Here is a 27,317-nt window from a genome sequence, read left to right as displayed (position 1 = left end):
GGGGACGTTGGAGTGCGTCAGAAAGCACTGGCTCCCCTCGCTCCAAACTCACTGCATCTCCTTTCTAAGAAAACTCCTCCAGATTTCAGGAAGCCTCTGTTTTTTTTTTTGTTTTGTTTTTTTGGATGTACCGAAAAATATTACAAACCATTCAAACGAAATATAGAGGGAGTTTGATCAGCGCAAAAGGAGAGAAAGTTCCGTTACGCGTCGATTTGAGACATTTATCCGACACTTTTGGAAGCAGCGCTCAGGACGCGTGTAATGGATCGATAGTACGAACTTCTGGGAGTGTAAAGAAGCTCCATCTAGACACCGCGAAAGCGCAATTTTTGGTGGAATAAAGGCTCGTTACAGAGAATTCATCAGTTATATAGTGTTAGACACCGTTTCAGAACGACGTGCGCTGTGATGGATGGAGCAGTCCTGTTGATATCGATGCTGGTGTTGGTTTTCTCTGGAGATGTATGGAGCGCGTCGTATCCTCAGCGGTATAACCTGTACGCAGGGACCCAGACTCAGACTCAGCCTTTAAACGGGGCGAGAGCAGCGAGCAGACACAGGTAATGACACTTTCATTTCATCCAATCAGTCTACACACTAATATTCTTAATATGACGACAGAAAGAAATAGTGAGAAAGTCTGTACTCTGAAATACGAGGGATGTGCCATGTCGCTGTAAAGTACCATATTATTAGTTTATGATACCATTACATTGGTTCCACTTTAATAGGATAGATAGATAGATAGATAGATAGATAGATAGATAGATAGATAGATAGATAGATAGATAGATAGATAGACATATGGATTGATTAATAAAATGGACAAATAGATCTATATATGTGTATGTGTGTGTGTGTATACATATATATTAATAATTATCATTTTTATTACCATGATGCAAATATATATATATATATATATATATATATATATATATATATATATATATATATATATATATATATATATATATATATATATATATATATAATAAAAAAGTACCATATTATCACCTCATGAATTTATTACTTTGGTTCCACTATAGATAGATAGATAGATAGATAGATAGATAGATAGATAGATAGATAGATAGATAGATAGATAGATGTTTTGAATTCAGACAATCAAATACTGTAAAATCCAGTTTAGTTAAATTAGATGAATTTTTCAGACAAATCAAACTTTGTTCTGACAGAAAGACAAATAGACAGACAGAATACTTTATAAGTCTCGTCAGGGAAGTTACAGATGTTATGCATTTTTCCGTTATCCATTTATTGAGGGAAACATAACCTGGGGGGTGGGCTTTAAAAAGCAAATGTGCTTTTAAATGTGTGGCACAGATGACTACATGAAAGCAAAAGCCTCCCTTTATCCGACAGTGAAACAACAGGAGGTGCATTACTGTCCATCCAAACAGCTAATTATCACTTACTGAATGCAAGGTTGTAGTTTTGTGGGACCCCTGGGATTTCCAAAGCCTTTCAGAACATGGTTATACGTGTCACCGCCTTGGTAGTAATTACACTAAAACCACCTTCCTTTACCTCTTTATCTGTCAATCTGTTGGTTCTTCAGTTTAATGCTCTCTCTCTCACACACACACAGCCACACACACCCTCTCTGACATTGCTGTTTTGACTGTGATTGTTGGGGTGTGAACGGGAGAGGTTGTCCCAGCTCTGACGTGCAGACCGGGGCTTCCCCCTTCTTCTGACGCAATGCTCTCTTAAGGGTGGACAGACACACAGGCCAGATGCTAATGGTCAGAGTTTGGAGTCATGAATTACAACCTTAAAATCCATCTAAACAATTAGTAAATAAAGATTCATAATAGAAATTAATATACAACCATCTGAGTCCATATAAACATGTTTGGACGTATGAATAGCTCTCAAATATAGTCTGTCAGAGTCGTGAGGAAGTGAAGGGTGATGTCTATGATGTGAGAACCCTCAGTGCCAGCGGTATGAAGTATGTAGTGAATTATGTACTGCCTGCTTGAGAAATCTGAGTCGAGTTACTGGGGATTAGCAGCCTGTTTGAACTTTGAGTTACAACAGATGTAAAAAGTATTCTGCGTCTTGTGTATTTATTTTATGGAAAGTGAAAGAGCAGGAGGGAAGGTGAAGAAGTGTGCGATTGAAATCAAGGGAAGAAGTTGTTCTTTTTGTTTTAATGTGGAGAACTCATCTTCAGTCTTGTGGCTTTTTCTCCTCTGGCTTTCTAAATGAACGGATTGATAGATTTTCACTCGTGTTGCTTGCATCAAATGTGCATTTCCAGGGAAAACCGCAACCCTAATCAAATCTATTAAGGAATGTATGCCTCAAATTTAGCAGAAATTTTATGCTAAAAATTCTGAAAGATGAACTTTGCGAGAACTGGATCTGCAGCTGCCAAATATGTGAGCACCTAAATCACCTCTTTCCTCTAAATTGTAGACATTTGGTAAGGAACACTGCCAGGTTTTTGCGTGTTGGAATACATCTCCTAATATGATTTCTTTGCGGTGTGTTTATCTACAAAATCCAGCACTTTAAGAGGAAACAGCATCTTTGAAAATCTAGTGATTGCCATAAGAAAATGAAATGGACATGCTGGTTCATATTTGTAAAATATGGTATGCCAGTATAAATTAGTACATCAAATTTGATTGAAACTGTGGATTAGCTCAACTCTTCAGTTGGAGTTTTGGTCTGGATCTGAGCCTTCATGAATCTATTTAAAATTCTTTTTCTCTAACTCTGTATTCCTTAACTCAACTAATTTTTTTATTTAGTTGCATACTTGTTTTTATCAATCATTGATTTATGTAGTGAAGTGTTTTATCAAATCTGATTCACATGTACATAATTTTTTGTGCTACTGTCTGCTACAAAACAATACTTATGATAATCTAATGATTTTTTTCACAGCACTGCTTATCTCAGAAGGCCGTTTTACAGTCACAGCTCAAATTTGTCATATTTTGAAATTAAACTCACTCAAATCCGGCTTTGTGAAATCAGATGTGAACTTTGCACTCCAGCTAAGAGGGAACGGAAGAAGTTAATCAGCTTTGAATGTAATCTCATTTTCAGCATATACTGTAAATTAATTTTCCTTTATCAAATCTCATATTTTATCTCCAGTGCCTCGGTATTTTTCAGGTGTTAGGATGTTGCATTGCAGTGCTGAATGTACAGTGAACCGAGTGTTGTGAGACTTGAGTTTTTAACTTTTTCTGCCAACCTGTGAACTTAAAGAAATAGTTCTCCTAAAATTAAAATGTGCTCAGCCTCAGGCCATCCAAGATTAGATTTGGTTCTTCTTCATAAAAGACTTTGGAGAAATGTACCATTGCTTCACTTGCTCACCAACGGATCCTCAGTGAATGGGTGCCATCAGAATAAGAGTCCAAACAACTGATAAAAACATCACAATAATCCACAAGTAATCGACACGATTCTAGTCCATCAATCAACATCTTGTGAAGTGAAAAGCTGCATAATTAATAAATCCATCACTTTCCTTTTCACTGGAGGAAGTTTACTTTTTCTTTAAGTAAACTATTATTGAATAAACCATCTTTTTTAAGATGTATATATCATGTCTTGTATTATAAATAATGTCTGTGTCTTATAACCATAGGCAGAGACATTGAAATGGTTTGGGTTGTGCTGTGGTGTCACAGCATTTTAGAAATGAACTCTGCTGATTTGCACATGCAGCCATAAAATTGAGCCCTTTTCTGCCAAACCAGAAGTCAAAAGTCCACGCCTGAATGTTCTGTCCACTGCTATTCAGGAAATCATGCTGGACAAGCTTTGATGAATGCCCTGAAGACTGGATGCCTACGTTCATATTTGCCATCTTTCATATATTTCTTAAAAACATTTATGCTGACAGACAAACGGACAGTGCTGGCACGCAGCTCTCCAGAGGGTGACTATTAATCTGCATGGTGTCAGAATAATAAAAAATGGCATAGTCTTGGATTGGCTCCATTAATTGTGACTTATTAGGAATAGTTTACCTCTAATGAGGGTAAGGTCCAGTGAATGGTAATTCCTCAATAGCAGGCCCGCATGCAATCTGTGCCCACAGAACTTGGCAGAAAACTCCTCAGATTTCCGCAAAATTGGAACAGCCATCATTCATAAATTTCTATATCAACTGTATGTTCATTCACAGTACCAAACTTTTACTACTGCATTTATGAATCTCACGGGTGAATCTCAGGATCAGAAGGAAAAGAAAAGAGGAAAATGGGATAAAGAAAAAATAAATCTATTATAGTTTTTGTATATTATATTATATTATATTATATTATATTATATTATATTATATTATATTATATTATATTATATTATATTATATTATATTATTGCATTTCATTAATTGGTATTTGAGAAAGGAAGTAACTATAATAAAAATAGTATATACTGTAGGCCTAATAGAAAAAGTAAAAATGTAAAATTAAGTCTATTGTAGTTATTTTATTTTATTTTAGCATTGCATTGCATTAATTAGAATTTGAGGGAGGGAATATGCTTAACTATAAATGTCAAAATAAATAATAATAAGTCTATTGTAGTTTTATTTTATTGTAATAAAAATGTCAATAAGGAAGAAAAGGGGAAAATGGCATAAAAAATTAAGTCTATTGTAGTTTAATGTATTTATTTTATTTTATTTTCTAAACATGTTTTGTTTTTATGCAAAATGTAATTTCTTAACCTGGAATGAGATTCACCAAAAAAAAACAAAAAAAACTGTGCACACTCACTTATAGTTGCAAGAAGCTGGCCAATTAGATTGCGATTAGTACTGCTGATATTTGACCATCCAATCCACATCAGACAGTTTGTGGGCATCTCGTCTAATGATGATACTGTGGTTGAGTTTTGCAGTTATCAGTTTGTTTCCCAGGCAGAACACCTCTGTAGAGGGACAGTGTTCAAAGCTCTGTTAGTATCACTATGCCCAAAGGCCTGATAAGATACTGACAGTAGAGCTCTCTTAACTGCTTAATGGAAAAGTGGTTTTCGTTTGATCTATTTTTGCAATATAACAGACTAAAGGGGGCGGTAAATGAAAGATTGTTTATTAGTCTTTTTATGAGTTTAAATTAACATTTGGGCTTCATTTGTAAGATCTAATCTTTGCCACCCATCTACTTTTCTTGTAACGCAACTGTCTTTGAATTGGGTTGATTGTTCTTAGTCAAAATTCAAACCCATTCAATACCTCTTTTTTGTCTGTAAATCTCATTCATGGATTCTTGCTAAAGTGTCCATTTGTCCCTTTTTATTCTGTCATGTCTTATTTGATGCAGTTTCGTATTTAGTATTTAGTAGCTGTTTCTTTTTGCCTCTTGTCCTGGTATGTCAAGAGGGTTTAAGCGAAGCCCTCTGTGAATGGAAAGTTCCTGGCCCTTGACCTGGGCTTTTTGAAGATGTGGCAGTGGTTGTGAAGCCAAGAGCTGCCTGTGGTGCTGCCTGTCAGTCTCGGACTCATCCAGACCACCCCACACCACCACACGCAGACAGGAAGCCCTCCCTCAAACAGCGGCCTCCTCACACTAGAGGAACTTCCTGTAATGGATAATCAGGACTCTTGCCTCGTTCAGAAAAAAAAAATAAAAAACACCTCTGATATGCAAAGTGCTTCCTGTGAACAAGTTTGTGTTTGACAAGGGAAGCAGTTAGTGAATGTTAATGGATGTTTAGACATGCCAAAATGTCTGTTATGAATGATTGCTTCTGGACGACAAGCTTGAATGGGATTGTAGCATATCCTTTGAGTGGTTAGGTTTAAAGCAACGATTCCAGTTCAGTTCTCTTTATTAATTTCTTTAGACTACTATGTCCCAGCTAACAAAACATATATTCTAAGAATGTGTTGCTAACATTCCCGTAAAGTTATGAAAGCATTACTTCTGGATATTATCTGAACAGCCAACATGTCCAGTTTAAAAAAAAAAAAAAGTAAAAACTTTTTTATTGGTTATCCCAACATTGCAGGACACATTAAGGGAATGTACCATTTTATCATTTTGCAAGCATCATGGGAATGTTTTGAAAAAAGTAGTAATGTTCTGAGAATGAGAATTTACGGTTTATAGCTGGAATTGTGATTACAGCAGCTTAACAGAAGCAATATCGGACACAAAGTCTATTGTAAAAGGATAGCTATATTTATCAGATAAAATAGATTTATACACTTTTGAAGAAAAACTGGCTTCATGATATTAGGGTGTTATGAAAAGTCAGTTATTGATATACAAAAATGAATACTTTAATAAGCTAGAATGCATTAAATTGATTAGAAGTGACAGTAAATCAATTTTATTTCAAAGAATCCTAAAATATTTCATGGTTTCTACAAAAATATGCAGCACATGAATGATTTTTTTGAAGGATCATGTGACTTGGAAGACTGGAGTAATGGCTGGTGAATATTCAGCTTTGTCATCAAAGGAATAAATAATATTTTAAATTATATATATATATATATATATATATATATATATATATATATATATATATATATATATATATATATATATATATATATATATATATATATAAACATTATTTTGTGTAATAATAGTTTAATAACAGTGTAATAATATTTCTCAAAAATCCTGTATTTTTGATCTTATAAATGCAGCCTTTTTGTGCAAAATAGACTTATTTCAAAAACACACACAAAATATCTTAGTTTGTTTTAAGGACTGTATTAAAACAAGTGAAAAAAAAAAGACTCAAGAAGTGATTTTCTGCAGTGTAGGTTTTTTTTCAAACAATTAAGCAAAACGGGTCATTAATTTCACAGTTGAGTACTGTAAATTCTACTAGCAAATTGAATTTTATCTGATATCATGTACTTTCTGAGAAAGCTTACAGATAATTGTTTTTATCCTCATATCCCCATATCCTCAGTGGAATTCATTTATATGTGACATCTGACTGCAGAGTCAAACCTGCTGTTTAAAAATTTTGACTACAGCTTAAATGTGATGTGTGTCAGTGTTATAGTTTGCTTAGCTAACCCTAAAAAATGAGAACATATCTCAAAGGTTTCAGAGCCCAGAGGACAGAATAAATCCAAAAAGGGCATGAATGTCTACATGTCTTTAGACGAGGCTTCTCTTCTGGCATGTGTAAGCCACATCTGTAGTGTGTCTGCTCATAAGCATTGTTCCTTCTCGTTTTGCTTTAGTGGAGTTCCAAGCTGAGACGCCACAGATGTGCCGCTGCGGTCAAACCCCTGCAGAAACCTCTTTCCTGTAACGGGAGCGAGTTACAGTATAACCACAGGGAAACATTTTTCCCACGAGCTTGCCCTTCCAGCATCAAATATGTGGCTCGTTTGGTAAAAGAGTGACCTGACATTTGCTGGTGCATGACTTATAAGGGTAATCACAACAGTGCGGCTTATCTGGAAATCAGTATGAGAAATAAAATTGGATGTGAACACCAAGAATATCTAAATATTGTCCTGAGCAGATAAGAGTGGGGTTAAAAGGACATCTGTTAGTGGTGGTGTTGGATGTTGTGGAGGCTGAAGTTTTGTTGCTTATTCTGGCATAAATGTGTGACTTTTCCTACCTCTGCTTTATTTAAGGAGGTCATGAAAAAAGCATTTAGCTTCAGATATTTAATACATTCTGTAAGATTTGAGTCAAAAGGGAACTTGTAGACATCAGTCTTCTTTGTGCACTCCAGATCAAATAAAGCTTGACTTTTCCTTTCCCTCCTATTGCACATGATTATGGCTATTATAACTGTTTTTTTTTTGTTTGTTTGTTTGTTTTTTGTTTTTTTGTAACTTCTTATGCTTTATTTTATCCCAGTTTAATATGCAGAGACAGCTTAGTCATTTCAAGGTGCATTTCCCCAAAAAGTGGCTTTGTCATTTGACCTACAAGCCGCATCAGTGTTTTGCTCTATTTGTGAAGATAACATGTCCTTACAGGACAGTATATTTGACTCTTATCTTAATACATGGCTTTTATTTGATTTTACTTTATTATTTTGATGTGAATGCTATTGTTCTAAAGTTTGGCATCAGTAAGATTTTTATTTTTTATTTTTCATTTTGAAAGAATTTAATACTTTTATTCAGAAAGGACATCAAAAGTGACAGTTATAATGTTACAAAATATATATTTCAATTAAATGCTGTTCTTTTGAACTCTCTATTCATCAAAGAATTCTGGAAAAAAAACATGATCACAGTTTCGACTAAAATATTAAGCAACCATTTTCAATAAAATATAAAAATAAATATTTAAAATGTTTATTCTATTTTATAATATAATTTAAATATAATAATATTTAAAATAAACATGTAAAATATTTAATTACAAAGCATTATATGAAATAATATTTTAAAATATTACAGTTTTGGCTGTATTTTTGATCAAACAAATGCAGTCTTGATGAGCACAAAACATAAAAAAAGTCATTATATATATTGCTTTAACAGTGCAAAATAATAAAGATTTAATAATAATGTTACTACTACTACTACTACTACTAATAAATATTATTATTATTATTAAGCTCTCAGTGACAGTTATTCAGTTCAAGGCTCTACCTTGTGTATAACTCAAATATGATTAGAGTATGTTTTTTAAGTGAATATTGTGAATATTTGCACTTTCAAAAAAGCATAAAAAACATTTTTAGTTTTTAATGTTGCATAAGCAGAGAGTTGAGATGTTGCATAACAGAGTGTTTTCTAACAGATGAGTGAGTTTGTGTATAGGCAGCAGTGTAATCTTAAATTGCTGTGCTGGAAAGAAATGCCTCACCGTTTGCAAAAACAGCCATAATGAGGGCTGTTTCCACATGATACGGCATGATTGCATTTTGGTGGTGTTTGTAAACGGAGCTGGAAACCATTGGCAACAACAACACGGTACAATTCATGCAGTGCCTAACAATATCAGTATTGTGCCTGTGGGTCAGTTTTGATATTGTATCTCTGTATCAGTTTTAGTGTGGACACAGTTGGGGTGGAACTGGGAGTGGACATGCGTTCCGGCCTGGTGCCTTCTTGGACAGTCAGACGAGCATGTGTCCCCTCCCGGGGAGAGACAAACAAGCAAGGCTGTAAAAACAGGCTGCCCGTGCAGCCACAGCTGCTCTGACCACTTCCTGTTGCAGAGGTCAAAGGTCACGTATGCAGTGCACTGCCCGGGCAGCATGCAGGGTCGCTTAGAGGGGAAGATGTGTGGGTAGAGACAGCAAAGATGGAAGAACTGAAGAAAAAGCAAAGCGCATGTTGATTGAGCCTTTGTGTTCAGCCCTGGAGTGCAGGAAGTGAAAATTGCCAGGCTATTAAGTAAAACAAGAGGGAGTTTTATGTCATTGTGTGTTTTTACGGAGTTCAGTATCAAACAAATTCCTTCACTGAGAATCATTATCTCTTGATCTCTCTCGCTTTCGGTCATCTCTCTGTCACACATTCACTCTTTCTTTATTTGTGTAACTTGATAGTGTTTCATTATGCATTCAATCTCAAGTATGCAGAGGCACGATATTGATGGATGAAAAATTACTTTGTATAATCTCCAAAACCACAATTATCATTTCTGTGCCTTCTTAAAGTAGTAGTTCACCTACAAATGAAAATTGTCATCATTTTCTCACTCTCATGTTGTTCCAAACGCTAATGACAGTTCATAGTGTCTGTTGAGTTCCAAAAAGGACAAAAACAAAACAGTATAAAAGTAGTTTATATGGCTTGTGTGCTATATTAAGTCTTCTGAAGTCATATGATAGCTTTGAGTGAAAAATAGACTGAAATATTAATTGTTTTTACAAAAAAATCTGAATCACATCTGAATACAAACATTACAGAGCCACAATGGAAGGGAAGAAAAAAAGTGACTGAGGCAGCATTTCTGCAAAATGAGTTTACACTGCTTCTTGTGCGTTTTGCGACACTTTCAAAGTAAAATGTCCAGTGAGTGTGTTAAGTTTTATTCAAAATGGGTGAACAGCAATCTTGCAACATTTTATTATTTTAATTGTTGAAATTAAATGTCCGGGAGTGCCAATAAAAGGTTAATGTTCTATCGAGTTTGAAAATAACATACTGCCTACAATAAATCTAATAAATGCCTCTAAATAAATCTAATAACAACAGTAATATGGGGATGAAAAACACATTTGCTTAAGCAAACTTTATTGTAGCTTGCTTTTACAAGTCTTTGAGGTCTTTCATCATGACTTGTATTTCACAGATGCTCAAGTGCTCCACATCACAAGTGCAGTGCTGTTCCAGGTGCGCTAATGAGCAAGTTTACTATGTCAGAAATGCTGCATATACAGTATGGAGCTGATTATGATGCAAACAACAAAATGTATTAGTTTACAAATCATGCAGTGTGTTAAAAATAATTGCAATCATAATTTGTGTGAAAATTAATAAAAGTTGTTAGTGTTTTACTGCCACTAGTGGTCATTTCAATTGGATACAGCATTGAAATGTATGTTTAGGTATATTTTTGGAATTTTGCAAAAATGTTGGTACAGTAGAGACATGTTTTTTCCAATGAGCCTGGATTGGAAAAACTGCTTCTGTGAGGTCTGATTCTCACACAAAGCCTGTAAGTGGTGAAGAAGAAATGAAACATAGCACATAAGTTAGTTGTAAAGTCCTATTTTAGACTGTTATTGAGGCTGTTGTTGTTGTGACTTTTCCATGAAGCCAAAAGGTGGTTTCGTGGAGAGATTCCAAGCATGTGAGGACAATCAGAAGCTGAAGTCATTTCTGAAAACATGAGGCAGCTAGTTTTGCATGATGTCACCTACTGCATCTCTCAGACGGTCACACCATAAGAATAAGAACCGTCCATCCTCTGTTAATAGCCTTTACATGTGGTAATCATTGACATTTTGCTCTATGACTCTGTGTAAACATATCAGTGTTAATCAGGTGGGAGAAGAAACCTCATGGTTTCTAAATGGGTGGGGGACATTGTCTTGGCACTAGCTGCAGTATTACAGTTCACATAAGAACCCTTAAGACCCTGAATTGAGGAATATTTGAGGTGACATGAGTATATAAGAGTTTCCATGAAACAGGCCAAAACTGAAGGTGATCATATACAGCAGCACTCATACAGAGTTTGGAAAGTTATTGTACACTAGTTTGTAATACCATTTAAAGGTTTGGGGTCAGCGGGTGTTTTTTTTTTTTTCTTTTTTTTTTTTTTTTTTCTATTTCAAAAAAATGCTGTTCTTTTGAAGCTTCTATTCATCAAAGAATCCTATAAAAAATTATAGAACGGTTTCCACAAAAATATTAGGCTGCACCACCGTTTACAACATTAATAATCAAAAGAAATGTTTCTTGACTAGCAAATCAACATATTAGAATGATTTGTGAAGGATCATGTGACACTGAAGACATCACAGGAATAAATTTAATTTTTAAATACACACTGAAAAAAACAATCAGTAAATTTACTTAATTTTTATTTGGCAAGTTTTTGCACGAGCATTTTTCAAGTAAATTTAAGACATTTGGAAATTAAGTAAATCTACTTAACTAAATTAAGTAAAAATAAAAAAACGAATAAGTACATGTAACTTCACCTGTTAAATTTTATTGAGTAAATTTCACTTACAAATCTGATATAATTAAGTAAAATCAGTTGTTCTTTTAAATACATTTTACATGTTTTATGCAGTGCTGGTAATTAATTTAAATGTAATTTAATTTTTCTGTTATAATGTCACAAAATAATACCATGACAATGTGTAGTTAAGAGTCTTTTATTAGGAACAAATCATGCAAGAAATAGCCAGCACACAGAAACCTATGATGCTTAAGATCACTTTAAAATAGTTTAACACAGCTTAAGCAATAGTAAACATCCATGTTCAATGGCATATTAAACACAATTACAACTCCAACATTAGCAGTTCTATGCATAGATATGACAGCTTATTAATCTCAGTATCAAAACATGACTAGCAGACTGCAGTTACAAATAAAACCTGTTAACTAAGCCCCTGACCCCACCCCCCAAACAAGAAAACTCCTTGGCCAAGGGAATTTGATAAAGTTTTTAAACTAATAAAAAACCTGAAACAGAAATTTTAGAAATTTCTAAATGTAAAATTATTTTTTCAAAACAGTTTTATCAAATGAGGGTAAATAAGTCTCTCACTTCTGTCCCTTTCAACCAGTTTACAGCAAAGACAGCACAAAGGACTGGATGCACGTGATAAACATTCTGCAATTAAGAAAACAGACAAAAGAAATTGGTTAACAGCATATTTTTAAACTAAAAGTTTATTTAGTATTTGCATTCACATAATTCATTTCACATAATTAAATTTGATGAAACGAATGAGGAATTTTTAAACACTACAGAACCAGTGGCTATCTTTGAGTTGTACTTTTTGGGGGGCTGTTCAGACGTTGTGCAGAACGAGACTATAGTCTTTGGAAAGATCACACAAAACTTGTGTAAAAAAAAAAAAAAAAAAAAAAAAAAGAAAAGAGACAGAAAAAGAAAAAGAAAAAAAACGAAACGAAACATCATCACTATATTAAACCAAATCAAACTCATTAAAACATACTGCATCACAGTTCACCTTGCCATTTTCTTGCATTAAACTACGTTAATTTAGTTAATCGTGTCCATATTTTAATAATCTTTAACTCTTTTTTATTTAAAAGTTATGGTAATTTACAAAGTGGACACGACTGAGTAAAAAAGGGACCTATTAATAAACAACGCACAATTTAGTAAAGTAATTAGAGAATGGGGGAATGATTTATATTGTGCACGATTTATATAAAATTATGGAATGAAAACGTTTTCACCAATTGTTAATTCGTGGCCGCGACATACGTATTTTTCCTAAGAACAATGCACAACCGTACAATTCACATATTTATGTGAAAATCGTTTTGCTACGTAGACTGTAACGTTAGCTTATATGGCGCTCGTTTACAAAGCTAACTCAAGAACACGCTAAACTTTTCAAAGGTACAGAATGAAGTGATAACAACACAATCATCTAATGAAATTACGTTTCTTGAATAAAATTCAATGTAAAAATCCGTAATATAATGCGGTTTTAAATAGTAGGCCTACTTACCTGTCGAGAACTAATGGAGATCATGGAGAAGCCTTCAATCATCGCGGGTTTTCTTTCCACGCATGTGCAGATTCCTCGCTTTAAATTTTATGTGATTTTTTAAAATTTGCTTCAAGTACTTTATTAATTCGAGTAAATATGCTAGATAATCACAAGTCAAATTTACTTCTCTGTTGGATGTATAATATTTTCAAGAAAATATTGAGTATATATTTATTTATTTTACTAATATATTTTTAGTAAAGATGCATGATTTTTCCTGTTTTATTTACTGAGCCATAAAATCATTTTTTACAGTGCATAAAGAAAACTTTTTATTTGTATAAATATTTCACAATATTACTGTTTTACTGTATTTTTAATCAAATACATGAAAATAAATTTGATCAGCCTTGATAGATATCAGTTACCTTTGTCACAGGCAGTTTAACAGATTAAATATCATGATTTATGAACAAACTTCAATGACAAAGACATGAAGAAAATAACCATCCGTGTGCATAATGTAAGATCCATATGATTATTAACATATGGGGATACTGTAGCTAGTTTTTTTATAGTTAAATACATTTTAAATGAGTTAAATTAGTTTCTTCCTCATTAAATGGCTCCCTAGCTATTTGACCATTTCTGCAGTCCGTTCTGCTCTATTGTTTGAGGTTTACTGGAGAAAGTCCAGGAAGTGATATCATAGGATTCTGGAGCCTGTTACACATGTGCATATTCATGTACTCAATTTCAGACACATTTATCAACACGAGTGCCATAGGACATGGTTGAATGTGGCAAATGTGCAGTTGGACAAATTTTTATGTCCATATACTGAATCTCTTGGGAGGTTCAACGATTGTGTGTAGGAAGGCAGATATTCTTTGACTGAACGTTTCTCCATAGCACTACATTCATCTGATATAATTTCTGTCCTGGGAGAAGCAATTACAACCTTTATTGAGGGAATGATTGGAAAAGACTGTTTTCAGCAGTGCTGAGGAACAAAGAGATGACTGTATTTTAACACCAGATACCCTACATTGGATTAGGTCACTTTTCTGACAGATAATTAGAGAATAGTGTGTCAAAGAGGTAGGGACAGAAACTGAGAGACAGTGACTTCCATATGTCATTTATATACCCTTGAATGGCTCTGTAGATAGTGATAAGGTCTCAAAGGTTTCTGAAGCTTTTAGTGATAATTTATAAGGTCTTTTGCATTGACTTTTATGCATTTGGCAGATAAAAAGATACATTGCGTTTAAGGTACTGTATACATTTTACCAGTTCATGTATTCCCTGAGAATCAAACCCATGACCTTGGTGTTGCTAGCACCATGCCGTACTGTTTAAGCTACAGCATTCCTGCAATACTCAAAAAAACTTAACAAAAAACAGTGTAAGATTACACAGATTATTGGTACTTAAGGGAGTCATTGTGCCATTCATGATCACGTGATGCAAATGTACTCATTTAAAACCGTATGTTGTCCTTCTTTTTTTTGCTTTTTATGCAAACATCAAACAGTAACCAATTTGAATAACATTTCTTACATTGTTTATCACCATGTGCACACATTCTAACAACTCAGAAAATGTTTTAAGATGCTTTAAACTTCAGAGTGGGTCCATTATTTAGCTTTATTTTCTTCAAGATTTCTTCTAAGTCTTATATTTCAACACTTTTGCTGCTGCAGTGTGTTTTTGGATCTAAGAAGGTGCACAGGGTAACATTACTTTCTTACTCTGAGATGTGCTTCTGTTTTAGTATATTTCATTTATTTTGTCATGTTTTTAATCTTAGGCGATTATGGAGATGATTTTTTTAAGCCACGACGTATCTGCATGACTACATTTTCATTTCACTTTTAGTAAACCCATTTATTGCAGTCACTTATGACTATAAAGTCATTTATTTTTGGAAACCAGAAATTATGTAATGGAAAAACATGAAAACATCCTCATCACATGGATTAATATTATTTTTTGTATATTAGAATCAGCGCGCATTGGTTTAAAGAGAGGCTACACACACTCGGATACGTGTAAAGCTGCCAAATGCACTTTTTTTGTCCCCCATTCCTGTCTTCTCTCCTATTTTCCATTCTTTTTGGAGCTGAAACATGTTGAGAGTTTCTGTAAAGTAAAGAGCTGCATGAGTGTTCAATAAAAGCGAGCCTGAAATGAAAATTCTGCATGACAAATCTGCTAAGAATGTGGATCATTCACGGCTGGCTGTAGCGGCCTGGAAATACTGTGGTCTGGTTCACTCCAATCAACAGTTGAAAAACAAATACTGGTGGGCTGGAGCAACTTTGCAAAATCTTTAAACCTAGAAAGCTGCTTGCATAAACAGCTAACATTACTTGCGGTATTGTTATGTGGGCTACGTATTGAGTAATGGATTGCCCACCACTTAACACCATAAATGAGATACAGGTCACGGAAATCAAAACCTTGTTGCATTACGATTATGGATGGAAGCAGATTTTACTGGACATACAGTAGCTGTGGAAGTTATTAGCTGTGATAAAAGACAATGGGAAATCATTTGGTGAGCATTTTTAATGTATTACCTGTGGAAATGGTAATTTCGGCTGGGAAATATTGAAGGGATCATGCCATTTTATTAATGATAGCCAATAGGCTTTTAGGATTAGCTACTTCCTAGTCATTTACGGGTTATATTTTAGGAGGAGGGATTTTCTTATTCTACGGGGCATTTGATTGGATAAAAATATGTGAGTTTGATATGAGTATTTATCATCTGTTTTTCCTACTAAAAGTTAATTTTGTCATTGTTTAGGAGCAAACTAGCTTATAGATGAACTCATAACAGATATGGACTAAAAGCTACAAAACTCTCTTTTAATTCTTTAAAGGTGATTCTGATTTGTACTTGTTGGTCAAAACACTGCATTTTCTTTTGTAATTCATTATAAACATCCTTTCGTTTAGCCAGCACGGATTATATCATGATGTCATTACTCTGATCTAGCACCATCTGTGTTTAATATTGAAGACCAAAACATGAAATTGTGCTGGCAAGATGTGCAAGCGTCCCGAGCAGCTGTGGAGGCAGGAAATCCACCGTAGGTTACTGATGAACCATGTGCAATCAAAGCAGGAGTCAGGTGGTAATGGTCAAGAGCATCCACATGGAAGATGTCATGGGAGAATTAAGTGGTTTTTCCATGACAAGCCATTTGTTGGCTAGCTTCCTTCTATTACATAATGCATTTGCAAAAGGAATGGGTCATCTGTTGGTTACTTCTTGGCAGTGACCTTTTAGAGTCAACTGTCAAAAACAAAAAAAACAAAAAACAGTAGGATAATATGCATATAGACCAATTTGTAATGCTCTGAAGAATATCAAGATGTACAGCTGTTTTCAGTTAACAAGAACTCTTTAGTATTTATCATTCTGAATTTATAAGACAAGATGTGATGTTGAAGATATTTTTAATGAATTATTATTTTTGATTTATTTAAAGAATGATTTAACAAACTTATTAATGTGTTCTTCTTTTATTTATTTTTTATATATTTTTCCTATTTTATTTATTTTCATATATTTCACTATTTAAAAATGTATATAATATATAATATTGATTTTTATCAATTATAATTTTATATAATCAGTACACAATTTATATATAATATTAATATTATGTAATTATTATTATTTATAAATTACAAATAATATTATTTATGATATAATAACTATATTGTGTGTGTGTGTGTGTGTGTGTGTGTGTGTGTGTGTGTGTGTGTGTGTGTGTATGAATCTTTGAATTACCACTCTGTATGTAATGTGCTATTTAAATAAACTTGCTTTGCCTTACAGTCATGAGGGCGGGATTTTTGAATAATGAGATTTCACAGTGGGAGGTGCCTCTAAAGTAGTAATGAAGAGATGGAAAAAATGCCCTGTTGCTTGTTACTTGTTGCAGTCATGGATGATTTGGAGTGAAAGCAGTAGGAAAAAAACACAAAAAAAAGCATTCATGGAGGGTAATAATTCTGTCTATTAAAATGGTTGATGTTATCTCAAAAATCTTTGATTGTCATTTCTGATAAGCCGAGAAACCTAAACTTTTGCATAGAGCCACATTTTTTGGAATCCATACTGAGTTTAATCCTAATGAGAATCAATGAGATTCATTGTCTTTTTGGCAGCTGCACAAGTGGTTGTCTGGTTTAACATGATTCAGATGTATTGGAGATCACATGTTAAGGAGGCCTCTGAGAAGAAATCTGTGGGCTTATTCTGAAGAAACGCAGCATGAGTCAAATGTGCATTGATGACAATCTTTATTGCAACAGTGTGAGGTGTAACTTAAGCTTAATTCATGAGCGAACAACTGCAGAAGAGAAGACAAACCGCATCTGCATTATACAGTACACAGCTGACAATCACATAGTTTGTTGCTCTTACTAGTAGACTGAAACAAAATGGATGAAAATAAAGATGAGATAAGTGATGCATCCAACTTACTCTCACTGTAGTCAGCATGAAACCCAGCAGATGTTTGAATTCCCAGTGCATGCCGTACAGAGATCATAGCAGCCTGATTTCAGAGCTTGTTGATGTTGGTGTGAGAGACTGGGCTCGCTAAGAGAATCAAGAGACTATTTATTTCCAGATTTCTGTTAATTTATGAGGCCAGGGAACATAAGGACTTCTCAAACTGCTGAGGAATCACTGTAAATCCAACAGAGATGGTAGTTTGAGCACACATAAGGGGAATAAGCTCTCTAAATTTGCTACAGCCTTTGGAGGGCTACATTAGTTCATGTTTTTAAAACTGAACAGCTGTGTGTCTCAGTCGTGTAATTTTTTTGTATTTCATTTTATAAAGTTCATTCAAGGTCAAAAGAGTGCTAATTTGGTATGAAAACCATTTTGTATTGTAAGTTTAAGTTGTAAACTGGAATATGATTGTAGTAACAATGGACTTTTCAACAGGGCAGACTAGTTTATGATGCTTTGTTATAAAATCTACCATATCCATTAAGCATGCTAAATTCAATTAGCATTGACTGACCATACAAGTATGCTAACTATATGTTCATTTCTTTTTACAGAAACTGGTGTGCGTATGTGGTGACCAAGACTGTGAGCTGTGTGGTGGAAGATGGAGTGGAGACTTACGTGAAGCCTGACTATCAGCCATGTTCCTGGGGTGTTCAGTGCACTCGTGTTGTAGCGTAAGTGTTTCCCTTTTATCCATATTGGACTGTTGTTTTCTCTCTCTAAAATGTTAAATCTCTGTTTTATTTGTCATACCTTCCATAAATTATACAACGGTTATCAGTATATTCAGTATACAGTAGATTTACAGAATAAAAAGTGTTGTTTGTGTGCCCGTCAGAGCATCAAGCCCAACAGATGTCTTTTTCCAAACAATGAGTAATCTGCTCCATTTTATGTTGCTTCATAAAAGGCTATAGCACTGCTGGAAATTTTATGTTAGCTATATTTTTGGACCATGGTAGCCGGTCCAAAATGATATTCAATGCTTCAAGCTGCTACACCATTTTGGTCTAGCAACAAACCAGCTACCTAAAGCAGTATTTCTCTGTAACAGGTGGCTAAGACCAGCTAATTACCAGCCTGGGCTACTTAGAAGCCAGCTAACATAGTCAAAACATAATAGTGATGATATTGTTGTGTCTATGGGTCAGTTGCATCAGTTGTGTTGCAAAGTTGCAACATAGAGGGACACTTAGTTACAACATTTGTGTCAGTATTTGTTTATTTAAATCAAATTAATAACTTCAAATACAATTTCCAAATAAAAAGTAAAATACTTATAAGTATTGTATCTCATTGGAAACCATAAGTTACAGAAGGCAAAATTAACCTTACCAGGATTAACTTAAATTCAGAGCATGGTAAGCGTCATGATTAAGCTCAATAAACAGTCTGTTTTTGCTTGTGGCATGAAGCAGGCCTCAAAGTTGTGTACCATTTGCTGTATGCTATTTAGCTTAATGCTAGATGTATATTACTTTACCATGTCACCTAAGCACATCAATATTATGTATCTGTTTAAACATGCACCTATTGGACTTCAAATCAGTCAGAACATTTAAGGTAAAACAAGTCTGTTTTTCTGGCCTTTTTTGTGCACTCTAATAAGGGGAACCATTATGTACTACACCAACTAACTTCAGCCAGGAAACAGATGTTGAAAGCTATCATATCATCATAACATTCATAGACACTAGAATATATACCACATCACATTTTACTGGAATTATGAGTCATTAAAGTCTAAGACATACTAAAAACATTGTGTTTACAAAGTAAACCTAATGTCAACAATTGGAGATAAACAGAATGTAGTTTAAGGATGCCAGGATTAGTAAGTGTGTGCAGTTGTGAGGTGGTTTCCAGTTGCTGGAAACGTACTGAACTCCAGCTGGAAAAGCTTAATCCAACTCCTTTAGATTCAGCACACACATACACACACACACCAAAATGTATAGAATGAGGTGGCATGCCATTCCAAGCTCTACAACCAGTAGGAACCACAGAAATTAGGCTTAAAACCTACTAAAATACCACCACTTACTTTTACACTCGCCCAGTAGAGTATGGTGACCCCTTTTTTCCCTCTTTTTCTTCTCACGGGGGTCATGGAACACACAGAGCATGGAGACAATAATTCAATGGCTTAAGAACTGTAACCAGAAGTCCTGGGAAAAAAAGAAATGCTGAAATGTTCCTATCCCACCTTTTTTATGGTGCTGATGTACAAGTTCAAGGCTGTTTGCAAGGTTGTTTTACTATATGTATTTGTTTATTTGAATGATACAGTGAACTTGAGACCTAGACTACTGGTCATAATTACAACATAAATAAAATGGCTTTGATGAGATTGTCTTATACCACAGTTCTCTCTTAAAAATGTTTTTCAAAACCCTTAACCATAAGTATTAAACTTCAGCAGGTAGATTTATGGTTTCTGAATGATAAAACATACAAAAAGATCCCATACATTGAATACCATATCTAAGTATGTGCACTGTTTCTACCATAATCCAGCCTTTCATGAAACAAGAGTTTATACAGCTGGCCAGCATTTGTCTGTGCAGCAACTAGCAAAAGTCATATGAATGTGCTGAGAATTAATTTTGAAACATATATGTTAATTACTTCCTCCACCATTATAACAAAAAAAAAATCAATCAATCAATCCATTCTTTTTCAATCAAATATATGCATGCATGTGTCTCTGTCTCGCTCTGACAGCGATGAGCAGAAACTAATTTGTTGACTAAAGAGTGTTACAACATAACATTGTTCCCTGAAGGGATCAGTTTGTTTAAAGTGAGAGACTGTTTGAATAGATTAGACAATATACAGAATGGTGAATTGTAAGGTAATGCATGTCCTAGGCCTGGATAGTTTTTGTTGTTTGTATTGATTGTATTGATTGATTGTCTTATTGTCTCAGTCCCATGTATTTCACAATTCAAACTAAACATTGCAAGTTAGGAAATACTTGGCAAGATTGGCAAGAGTTATTGCAACAGTGTCCAAACTAGTAAATTTCAAGTTTTCATTCAAATGGTTTTCATGTGTTTTATAGGTACAGGACTTATATGAGGCCAAGATACAAGGTGGCTTACAAAATGGTAACAGAAATGGAATGGAAGTGTTGCCATGGATACAGTGGAGAAGACTGTAATGATGGACCAAACGGGGGATCTGATACTCAGATCTCAACAAGCAGACCATGGCCTAGACCACAACCAGGACAAACTGGAACTAATACCGTTCATGGACAGGGTGGAGGGAATGGTAAGCCAATGTTTTCTCATGGTCTTCAGACTGTGCTGCAAATCTTCTCAATAAAATTTCAACAGTATGTTGCACCAAAAAGTCTCTTATTGACTGTTTTTAATTTTGAAAGATAGCAAAACTCATTGGTTATATTTGGATGTCTTTGTTGGCTGTAGTTGCTGACACAGTTGTCAATGTCTGGCCTTGTTGATGTTCTCGATACTTCCATATCTGCATCTTTCAAGCACTGTTAAATATCCAAATATAACTGAGGTTTTATAAAAATCCTCTAAAAATATTAAAATTGACCACAGGAGCAGAGTTGACAAGACTGTGAATTCTGTGTCTGCCAAACTATTGCTAATCTTTAAATAGCTACTGACTAAAATTCTGTCAGTAACTACTCACCCCATGTCATTCCAAACCTGTAAGACCTTTATTTATCTTCGGAACACAAATTAAGGTATCTTTGATGAAATCCAAGAGTTGTCTGAACCTGCATAGACAGCAATAGAACTACCATATTTAAGGCCCAAAAACATAAGTGTTCATGTGACATCATTGATTCAAACATAATTTTATAAAGCTATGAGAATACTTTTTTATGTGCAATGTGCACATGCATCATGGTACTGTCATGAATGCTTGCCAAAGACTGACACAGAAGAGAAGAAATTGTTGAATAAAGTCATTATTTTTGTTTTCTTTGCACACAAAAAGTGTTCTGGTAGCTTCATAAAAATAAGGTTGAACCACTGATGTCACATGAGCTATTTTAATGATGTCCTTACTGCATTTTTGGGCCGTAACGTGGTAGTTGCATGTCTATGCAGGGTCAGAAAGCTCTCTGATTTCATAATAAATATCTTAATTTGTGTTTCGAAGATGAACAAAGGTCTTATAGGTTTGGAACGACATGAGGGTGAGTAACTTATGACAGAATTTGCATTTTTTGGTGAACTAGCCTTTTAAAATTACCATTGTGTTTGATCTTTGCCTAGGGAGAGGTGACAATGACAAGATGAAACAACTGGAGGACAAAATCCAGAAGTTGACCAAAGACCTAACTGACCTGCAGTCAACTCTGCGTGGCATGAATGAAAAATTCCAAGAGGAAATGCGTAAACCAGGTATTAATAGTGGCAAAGCACCAGCTGATGCAGCCCAGCCTGAAATGAAAGAGACCATCCATAACATTCAGACCAAGCTTGATCAGTTGGACAACCGTACACAAGCTCATGACAAGACTCTAGTCAGCATCAATAACCACCTTGTGAATGGAAAGGGTGGAGGCAATGATCTAGACAGTGCGGGAGTAGGAGGAAGCAGGTTCAACACCTTGAAGGAGGAAATCCTCAGAGAGCTTGAACATCGAGTTACTCTTTCCTGTTCTGCCTGTCAATCTGGAGTGGAAGACTTGAAACTGCAACAGCAACAAGATCGGGAGAGGATCTTGGCTCTGGAAAAGCAGATTAATGCAATGGACCAGCGTCACCGCCAGACTCTTGATGGTTTACGCCGAGACCTCAGCCGGTCTCAAGGCTGCTGCGACACTGTGACAAACCTCAGTAGACGACTTAATGACATGGACAGGAAGATAAGCTCAACGTCAGAGGCCTATGACAAGCTTCAGGATCGTCTGAATAGGGAACTAGGAGGAACTGGAGGTGGTGGAAATTTTGGAGGAATAGGTGGACAAGGACAAGTTCCTATAATGCCAGAAGACTTTTTCAATGATAATCTAAAAGACCTGGAGAGACGGCTCAACAACACTGTCCAGAAGGCAGAGGAAAACTGTGCTTATATGGAGACTAACATACGAGACTCATTCCAGCAAGAACTCAGAAATATTCGCAGTGAATTCAAAAATCATATTCCTGACCAGGAAAACAAGATAAATGACATGGACCTTGATATTGGACTTGTTAAAGAAACTGTATTTGATCTTGATAAGCGCCTATCTCGGCTTGAGAACACAACATCCTTTATAGACAGAAGGTTAAGTGAATGCTCTGGATGCTCAGGCTCAAGTTCTGGGTCTAGTCCAACCGGTGAGAGTCCGAGCCCTGGCGAGACAGTGAAGTCTTTGGAGTGGAGAGTCCTTGCAAATGAGGATGAGATCAAGAGGTTTGACACACGACTCAAGGATCTCTCTGTGTCTGGTGATTCTATTGAAGACAGGGTCATTAACCTCAGCCATGATGTTCGCAAGATCAAAGCACTGACTGGAGACAACGGGGAACACTTTAACAGGATTGTCATGGAGATTGAGAACTGTAACGTGTGCAGCACAGTGGAAGATGATGTAAAGAAACTCAAGAACATCACAAACCATTCCATGGACAGATGGCAGAAGGAAATGAATTACATTAAAGGTAAAATTGACTCGGGTTGTGTGGACGTTTGCTCCGGTTTGCAGGACGAGATGGATCAGTTGAGAGAGGAGGTACAGAAATGCAGTGGTCAATGCAAGATCACCCTGAATACTCCTACAGGAACAGAATCAGGAGCAGGTCACCTGGATGACCCACAGAAACCACTGGATGGACACAGTGTCATCAGTAGTAATACCGGTGACCTCAGGTCAATTCAGGGAGAACTGTCTGAAGTCATCTTAACCTTCAGCTCCATCAATGACACGCTAAAAGGTCTGGAGCATGTGGTCCAGAAACACGACAGTGTTATAACCGACCTTGGAAACACCAAAGACAAAATCATTTCTGAAATTGACAAGATCCAGCAGGAAATGACAGAACACATAGAGGATAGCAGGATACGCTTTGACAACGTCGACCGAGATGTACGCCGCTTTGGGAACAACTTTGTGGTCGAGATGGGTGACTGCAAGAGGACTGGTGATGGTCTGGATAAGAGGCTCTCTAAACTCGAAGTGGTTTGTGGTCGGCTTGACTCTGTCTCAGACAATCTCCAGAAGATCAAAGAAGGCCTGAACAAACACATGTCTAGCCTGTGGAACTGTGTCAGTGGGTTAAACAACACAGTGATCTCACACAGTGGGTTCATTGAGATCCTCCAGAACACACATCTGGATGATATCCACGGTGCGATCAAGAGACTCAATTCCTCAATGGTCCACATCCTCAAGGAGTTCCAGAGCTTAACTGAGAACGACTTGACAGGTCTGACTCAAGTGTTTAAAGTGAAAGTTTATGTTTTTAACTTACTACCATTGCAGCCTGTAAGAACATCTTCTAAATGTCCAGCAACTGTAACTAATATAGCTCTTATATTTTAATGGATATCAGGGTTGTACACCATTCTGAACTGAAATGGATACTAGTTATTTTGATTAAAAAACAATTACTTTGTTGAATGTCTTTGAATTACAATTCAGCAAACCTCTCTTGCCGTCGTTCCATTTCAAATTCCAATTTAACTTCCTCTGGGGTGTGCCCATTCAATTCAAATTCACACACTTTCAATAGGAGATGATTCTTCAGTTCTCAAATTTGCAAAACCCTGATGGATATGAAAAGAGACAAACTCTTTTAATTACTTCTTTTCTGATTATAGGTTTACCTGGACCACCAGGTCCACAAGGAGAAAGAGGACTCCCAGGTCCACAGGGACCTCCAGGTAATGATGGACCCCCAGGTATTCCGGGCTTACCTGGGCTAAAAGGACCTCCTGGTGAGAAACCTTGGTTCTTTTCATTCATTTTGTCATGTTGGTTTAGTAATAGTGGAAACGTTCACCCAGAAATATTTTGTCATTATTAACTTATTCATGGGGCTTTTTGGAGCTTGGCTTAGTATGAGTAAATTTCATAATGACAATTGAAACTAGATATTTCATATTATTTGAAACTTGTCCCATATTTTAAAATGACTGACATTTTGCTTTCTCCTATTTTAGGTCTCAGAGGAGAGCAAGGTATGTATTTAATTTGCTTTTCATTTTTTTAGCAGCCATACACTGGAGTTATTTTGATGTATGCCAATGACTGGAATGAAGGCAATAATTCAGTGAGATATGTGTAAACTGTCTGTTTGCATGAGAGTCAGCAATTTTTCTGTCTTAAGTGTTGCGGCGTGTGTTCAGTTGTTATTGGCAGTACTGGGTCAGTAGTTGAGCCAGAGGCCAGCAACTGATAACTAAAACTGGTTGTGTAAAGAATGTCTATATTAGAATATAGGGATGAATTTAGGGTTAGGAACTGGTGATGTCAACAAAAGGGCTTAAAAAAAAAAAAAAAAAAAAAAAAAAAAAACTGTTGTGATTCTCATTTCAGGTTTGGCCGGTGCAGATGCCAACATACCACGTCTTTCCTTCTCAGCAGCTCTCACAAATCCAATGGTTACATCTGGAACGATCATTTTTGATAAGACCTTTGTAAATGAAGGAGGCTATTATAATCCACGAACAGGTAATCTTGGCACTGACTATAAACAGTCTATTTGCATTTCTGCTTCCCAAAATAATGAGGAAAGATAGAGTCATGGAAAATTGTATCCATCTTTTTTTCTCTTGAATACAGGCATCTTTACTGCACCACTAGATGGACGGTACTTCTTCAGCGCTATCCTGACCGGTCACAAAAATGAGAAGATTGAAGCTGTGCTCTCCAAGTCTAACTATGGCATGGCTCGGGTGGACTCAGCGGGTTACCAACCGGAAGGGTTGGAAAACAAACCCATGGCCGAGGCCAAACCAACACCAGGTTCTCTTGCTGTCTTCAACATTATCCTGCCCCTTCAGGTGGGCGACACAGTCTGCATAGACCTGGTTATGGGCAAACTGGCCCATTCAGTGGAGCCTTTAACTATCTTCAGTGGTATGCTTCTATATGAAGATGTGTAGTGGTCTGATTAGCACTGAGACTAATCAGAAGACCAGCAAAACGACAGGGCTAGAAAGAGACACTCTAAATGATACTTATCCACCTGGGATGCCGATGCACGTGCTGTGCGTTGATTTTCCTTCGGTATCGTTTCCAAATCTACGGATGTTGTTAGACCTCCTATGAACTCCTTGAACAGAGAATATAGTTTTAATTGGAGCAACTGTTGCCCTTGATATGTAATCCTAACCCAAATTTTGGAGAAGTGTTGTAACAAATACTACTGCAGGTTTGTGCGACCATTGTTGACAATGTTCTTATTGAAATATTTCCATTTTATATGAATCACAGGCATGAGTTATGAATAATCACTCATGCACCGAAGATGACCGTGAGGTCTGTTCGACTTCCCATGTATGCCACTGCACGGAAAAGTACTCTTTTGCCAAACAGCTTGACTCACAGTCAGGGTTATATAGGTTATGCTGATGGGTGTGGAATTTGGGAGATTTGATGAAAGGAATTAATATTTTTGCTGTGAATGTTTAAATCCAGTGCTCCTTTTTTGCTTTGAGTCAAGGGATGATCTTTAAAAGTACAGTATGTTCCTTAATTTTGATTCTTTTAATTTTTTATATTGCAAGTGCCAAGTTTTCCAGGAGTAACATCCTGCTCTTGCCAAAGACGCTTTACTTAATTAAATATGTGGTTGGTAGTTAATGATTTCAGGAAGCTTTCAATATATTATCCAACCTGACAATAAGTGATGTACATCACTGCTTTCCATGCAAACTCTGCCTCTGGAAAAGAGATGAATGCAACGAAATCTTCGTTCCTCAGGCACACGGTTTCCACAGCAGCTTATCTAACCAACAAAAAAAGGGCTTTTTGTACATGTATCATCCTGCATTTTGTGATCCTGTTGAAGCTTTACAAAGACATCACTTCTACTGGAGCGGAGGACCATTGCATTTCGCTCCATAGTCATATTCCCAGCCTGAGCGCTCAATGGAGATTATTATCAAACAAAGTCTGTCCTTAATGTGGTTCAACAAAGTGCCTTTGAAGAATAATAACGCTGAGGATTCAGAGGGTGTCCTTCATCAACCGTTTCTTGCTGTGTGGTCTCGCTTGAATGTTTACTGTACGACAGCCCAAAGAATTTTGAACTACGCGGCTTTTGCTTTTTTTTTTGTTTAAAACATGCTTGTGCAATTTCACAGCACGTTGAGAGAAAAGATCTCTGTGCAATGCTATGAATTTTCAGGCTTCGTATGGTCAAGAATGTTGAAAATGAAGGCTGCTATCTTTTATGTGCTGTTTCATTTATTATTTTTAGTTATAAAGAGATTCCCCAGCTCATAAAATGGAAGCTACAGCAGCAACGTAAGCATTAAAACATCTATTTACATGTAAAAGAGACCAGATCTAAGATTTTATAGTTCCCTCTCATGGTTTAACCTGTTACCTTGAATGTGTACATTGGCAACACGTGTGTTTCAAATAAAGATATTTAATTTTACACATTTTACTCTCTGCTGAACTTACGTTTTATGGGGTTTTGTCAGGTATATTGGATTACTGGAAGACATTCCATTTAATTTA

At 35.8% G+C, this 27,317-nt stretch overlaps 1 protein-coding gene across 1 annotated transcript; it reads left to right on the top strand.

The window, feature by feature from the left end:
- On the top strand, positions 1 to 27,234 carry LOC109062628 (EMILIN-1-like). Its single transcript, XM_042743317.1, has 8 exons — positions 1 to 563; positions 18,205 to 18,327; positions 20,718 to 20,929; positions 21,913 to 24,051; positions 24,446 to 24,562; positions 24,788 to 24,805; positions 25,164 to 25,298; positions 25,410 to 27,234. Exons 1-8 carry the CDS (start codon positions 412 to 414, stop codon positions 25,730 to 25,732), a joined length of 3,219 nt encoding a protein of 1,072 aa, XP_042599251.1. The 5' UTR covers positions 1 to 411; the 3' UTR covers positions 25,733 to 27,234.
- The last annotated feature ends 83 nt before the right edge of the window (positions 27,235 to 27,317 follow it).

Source organism: Cyprinus carpio, chromosome B17 (assembly GCF_018340385.1).
Source record: "Cyprinus carpio isolate SPL01 chromosome B17, ASM1834038v1, whole genome shotgun sequence".
NCBI classification, from domain to species: domain Eukaryota; kingdom Metazoa; phylum Chordata; class Actinopteri; order Cypriniformes; family Cyprinidae; genus Cyprinus; species Cyprinus carpio.
This window is presented reverse-complemented; position numbering and strand designations above follow the sequence as displayed.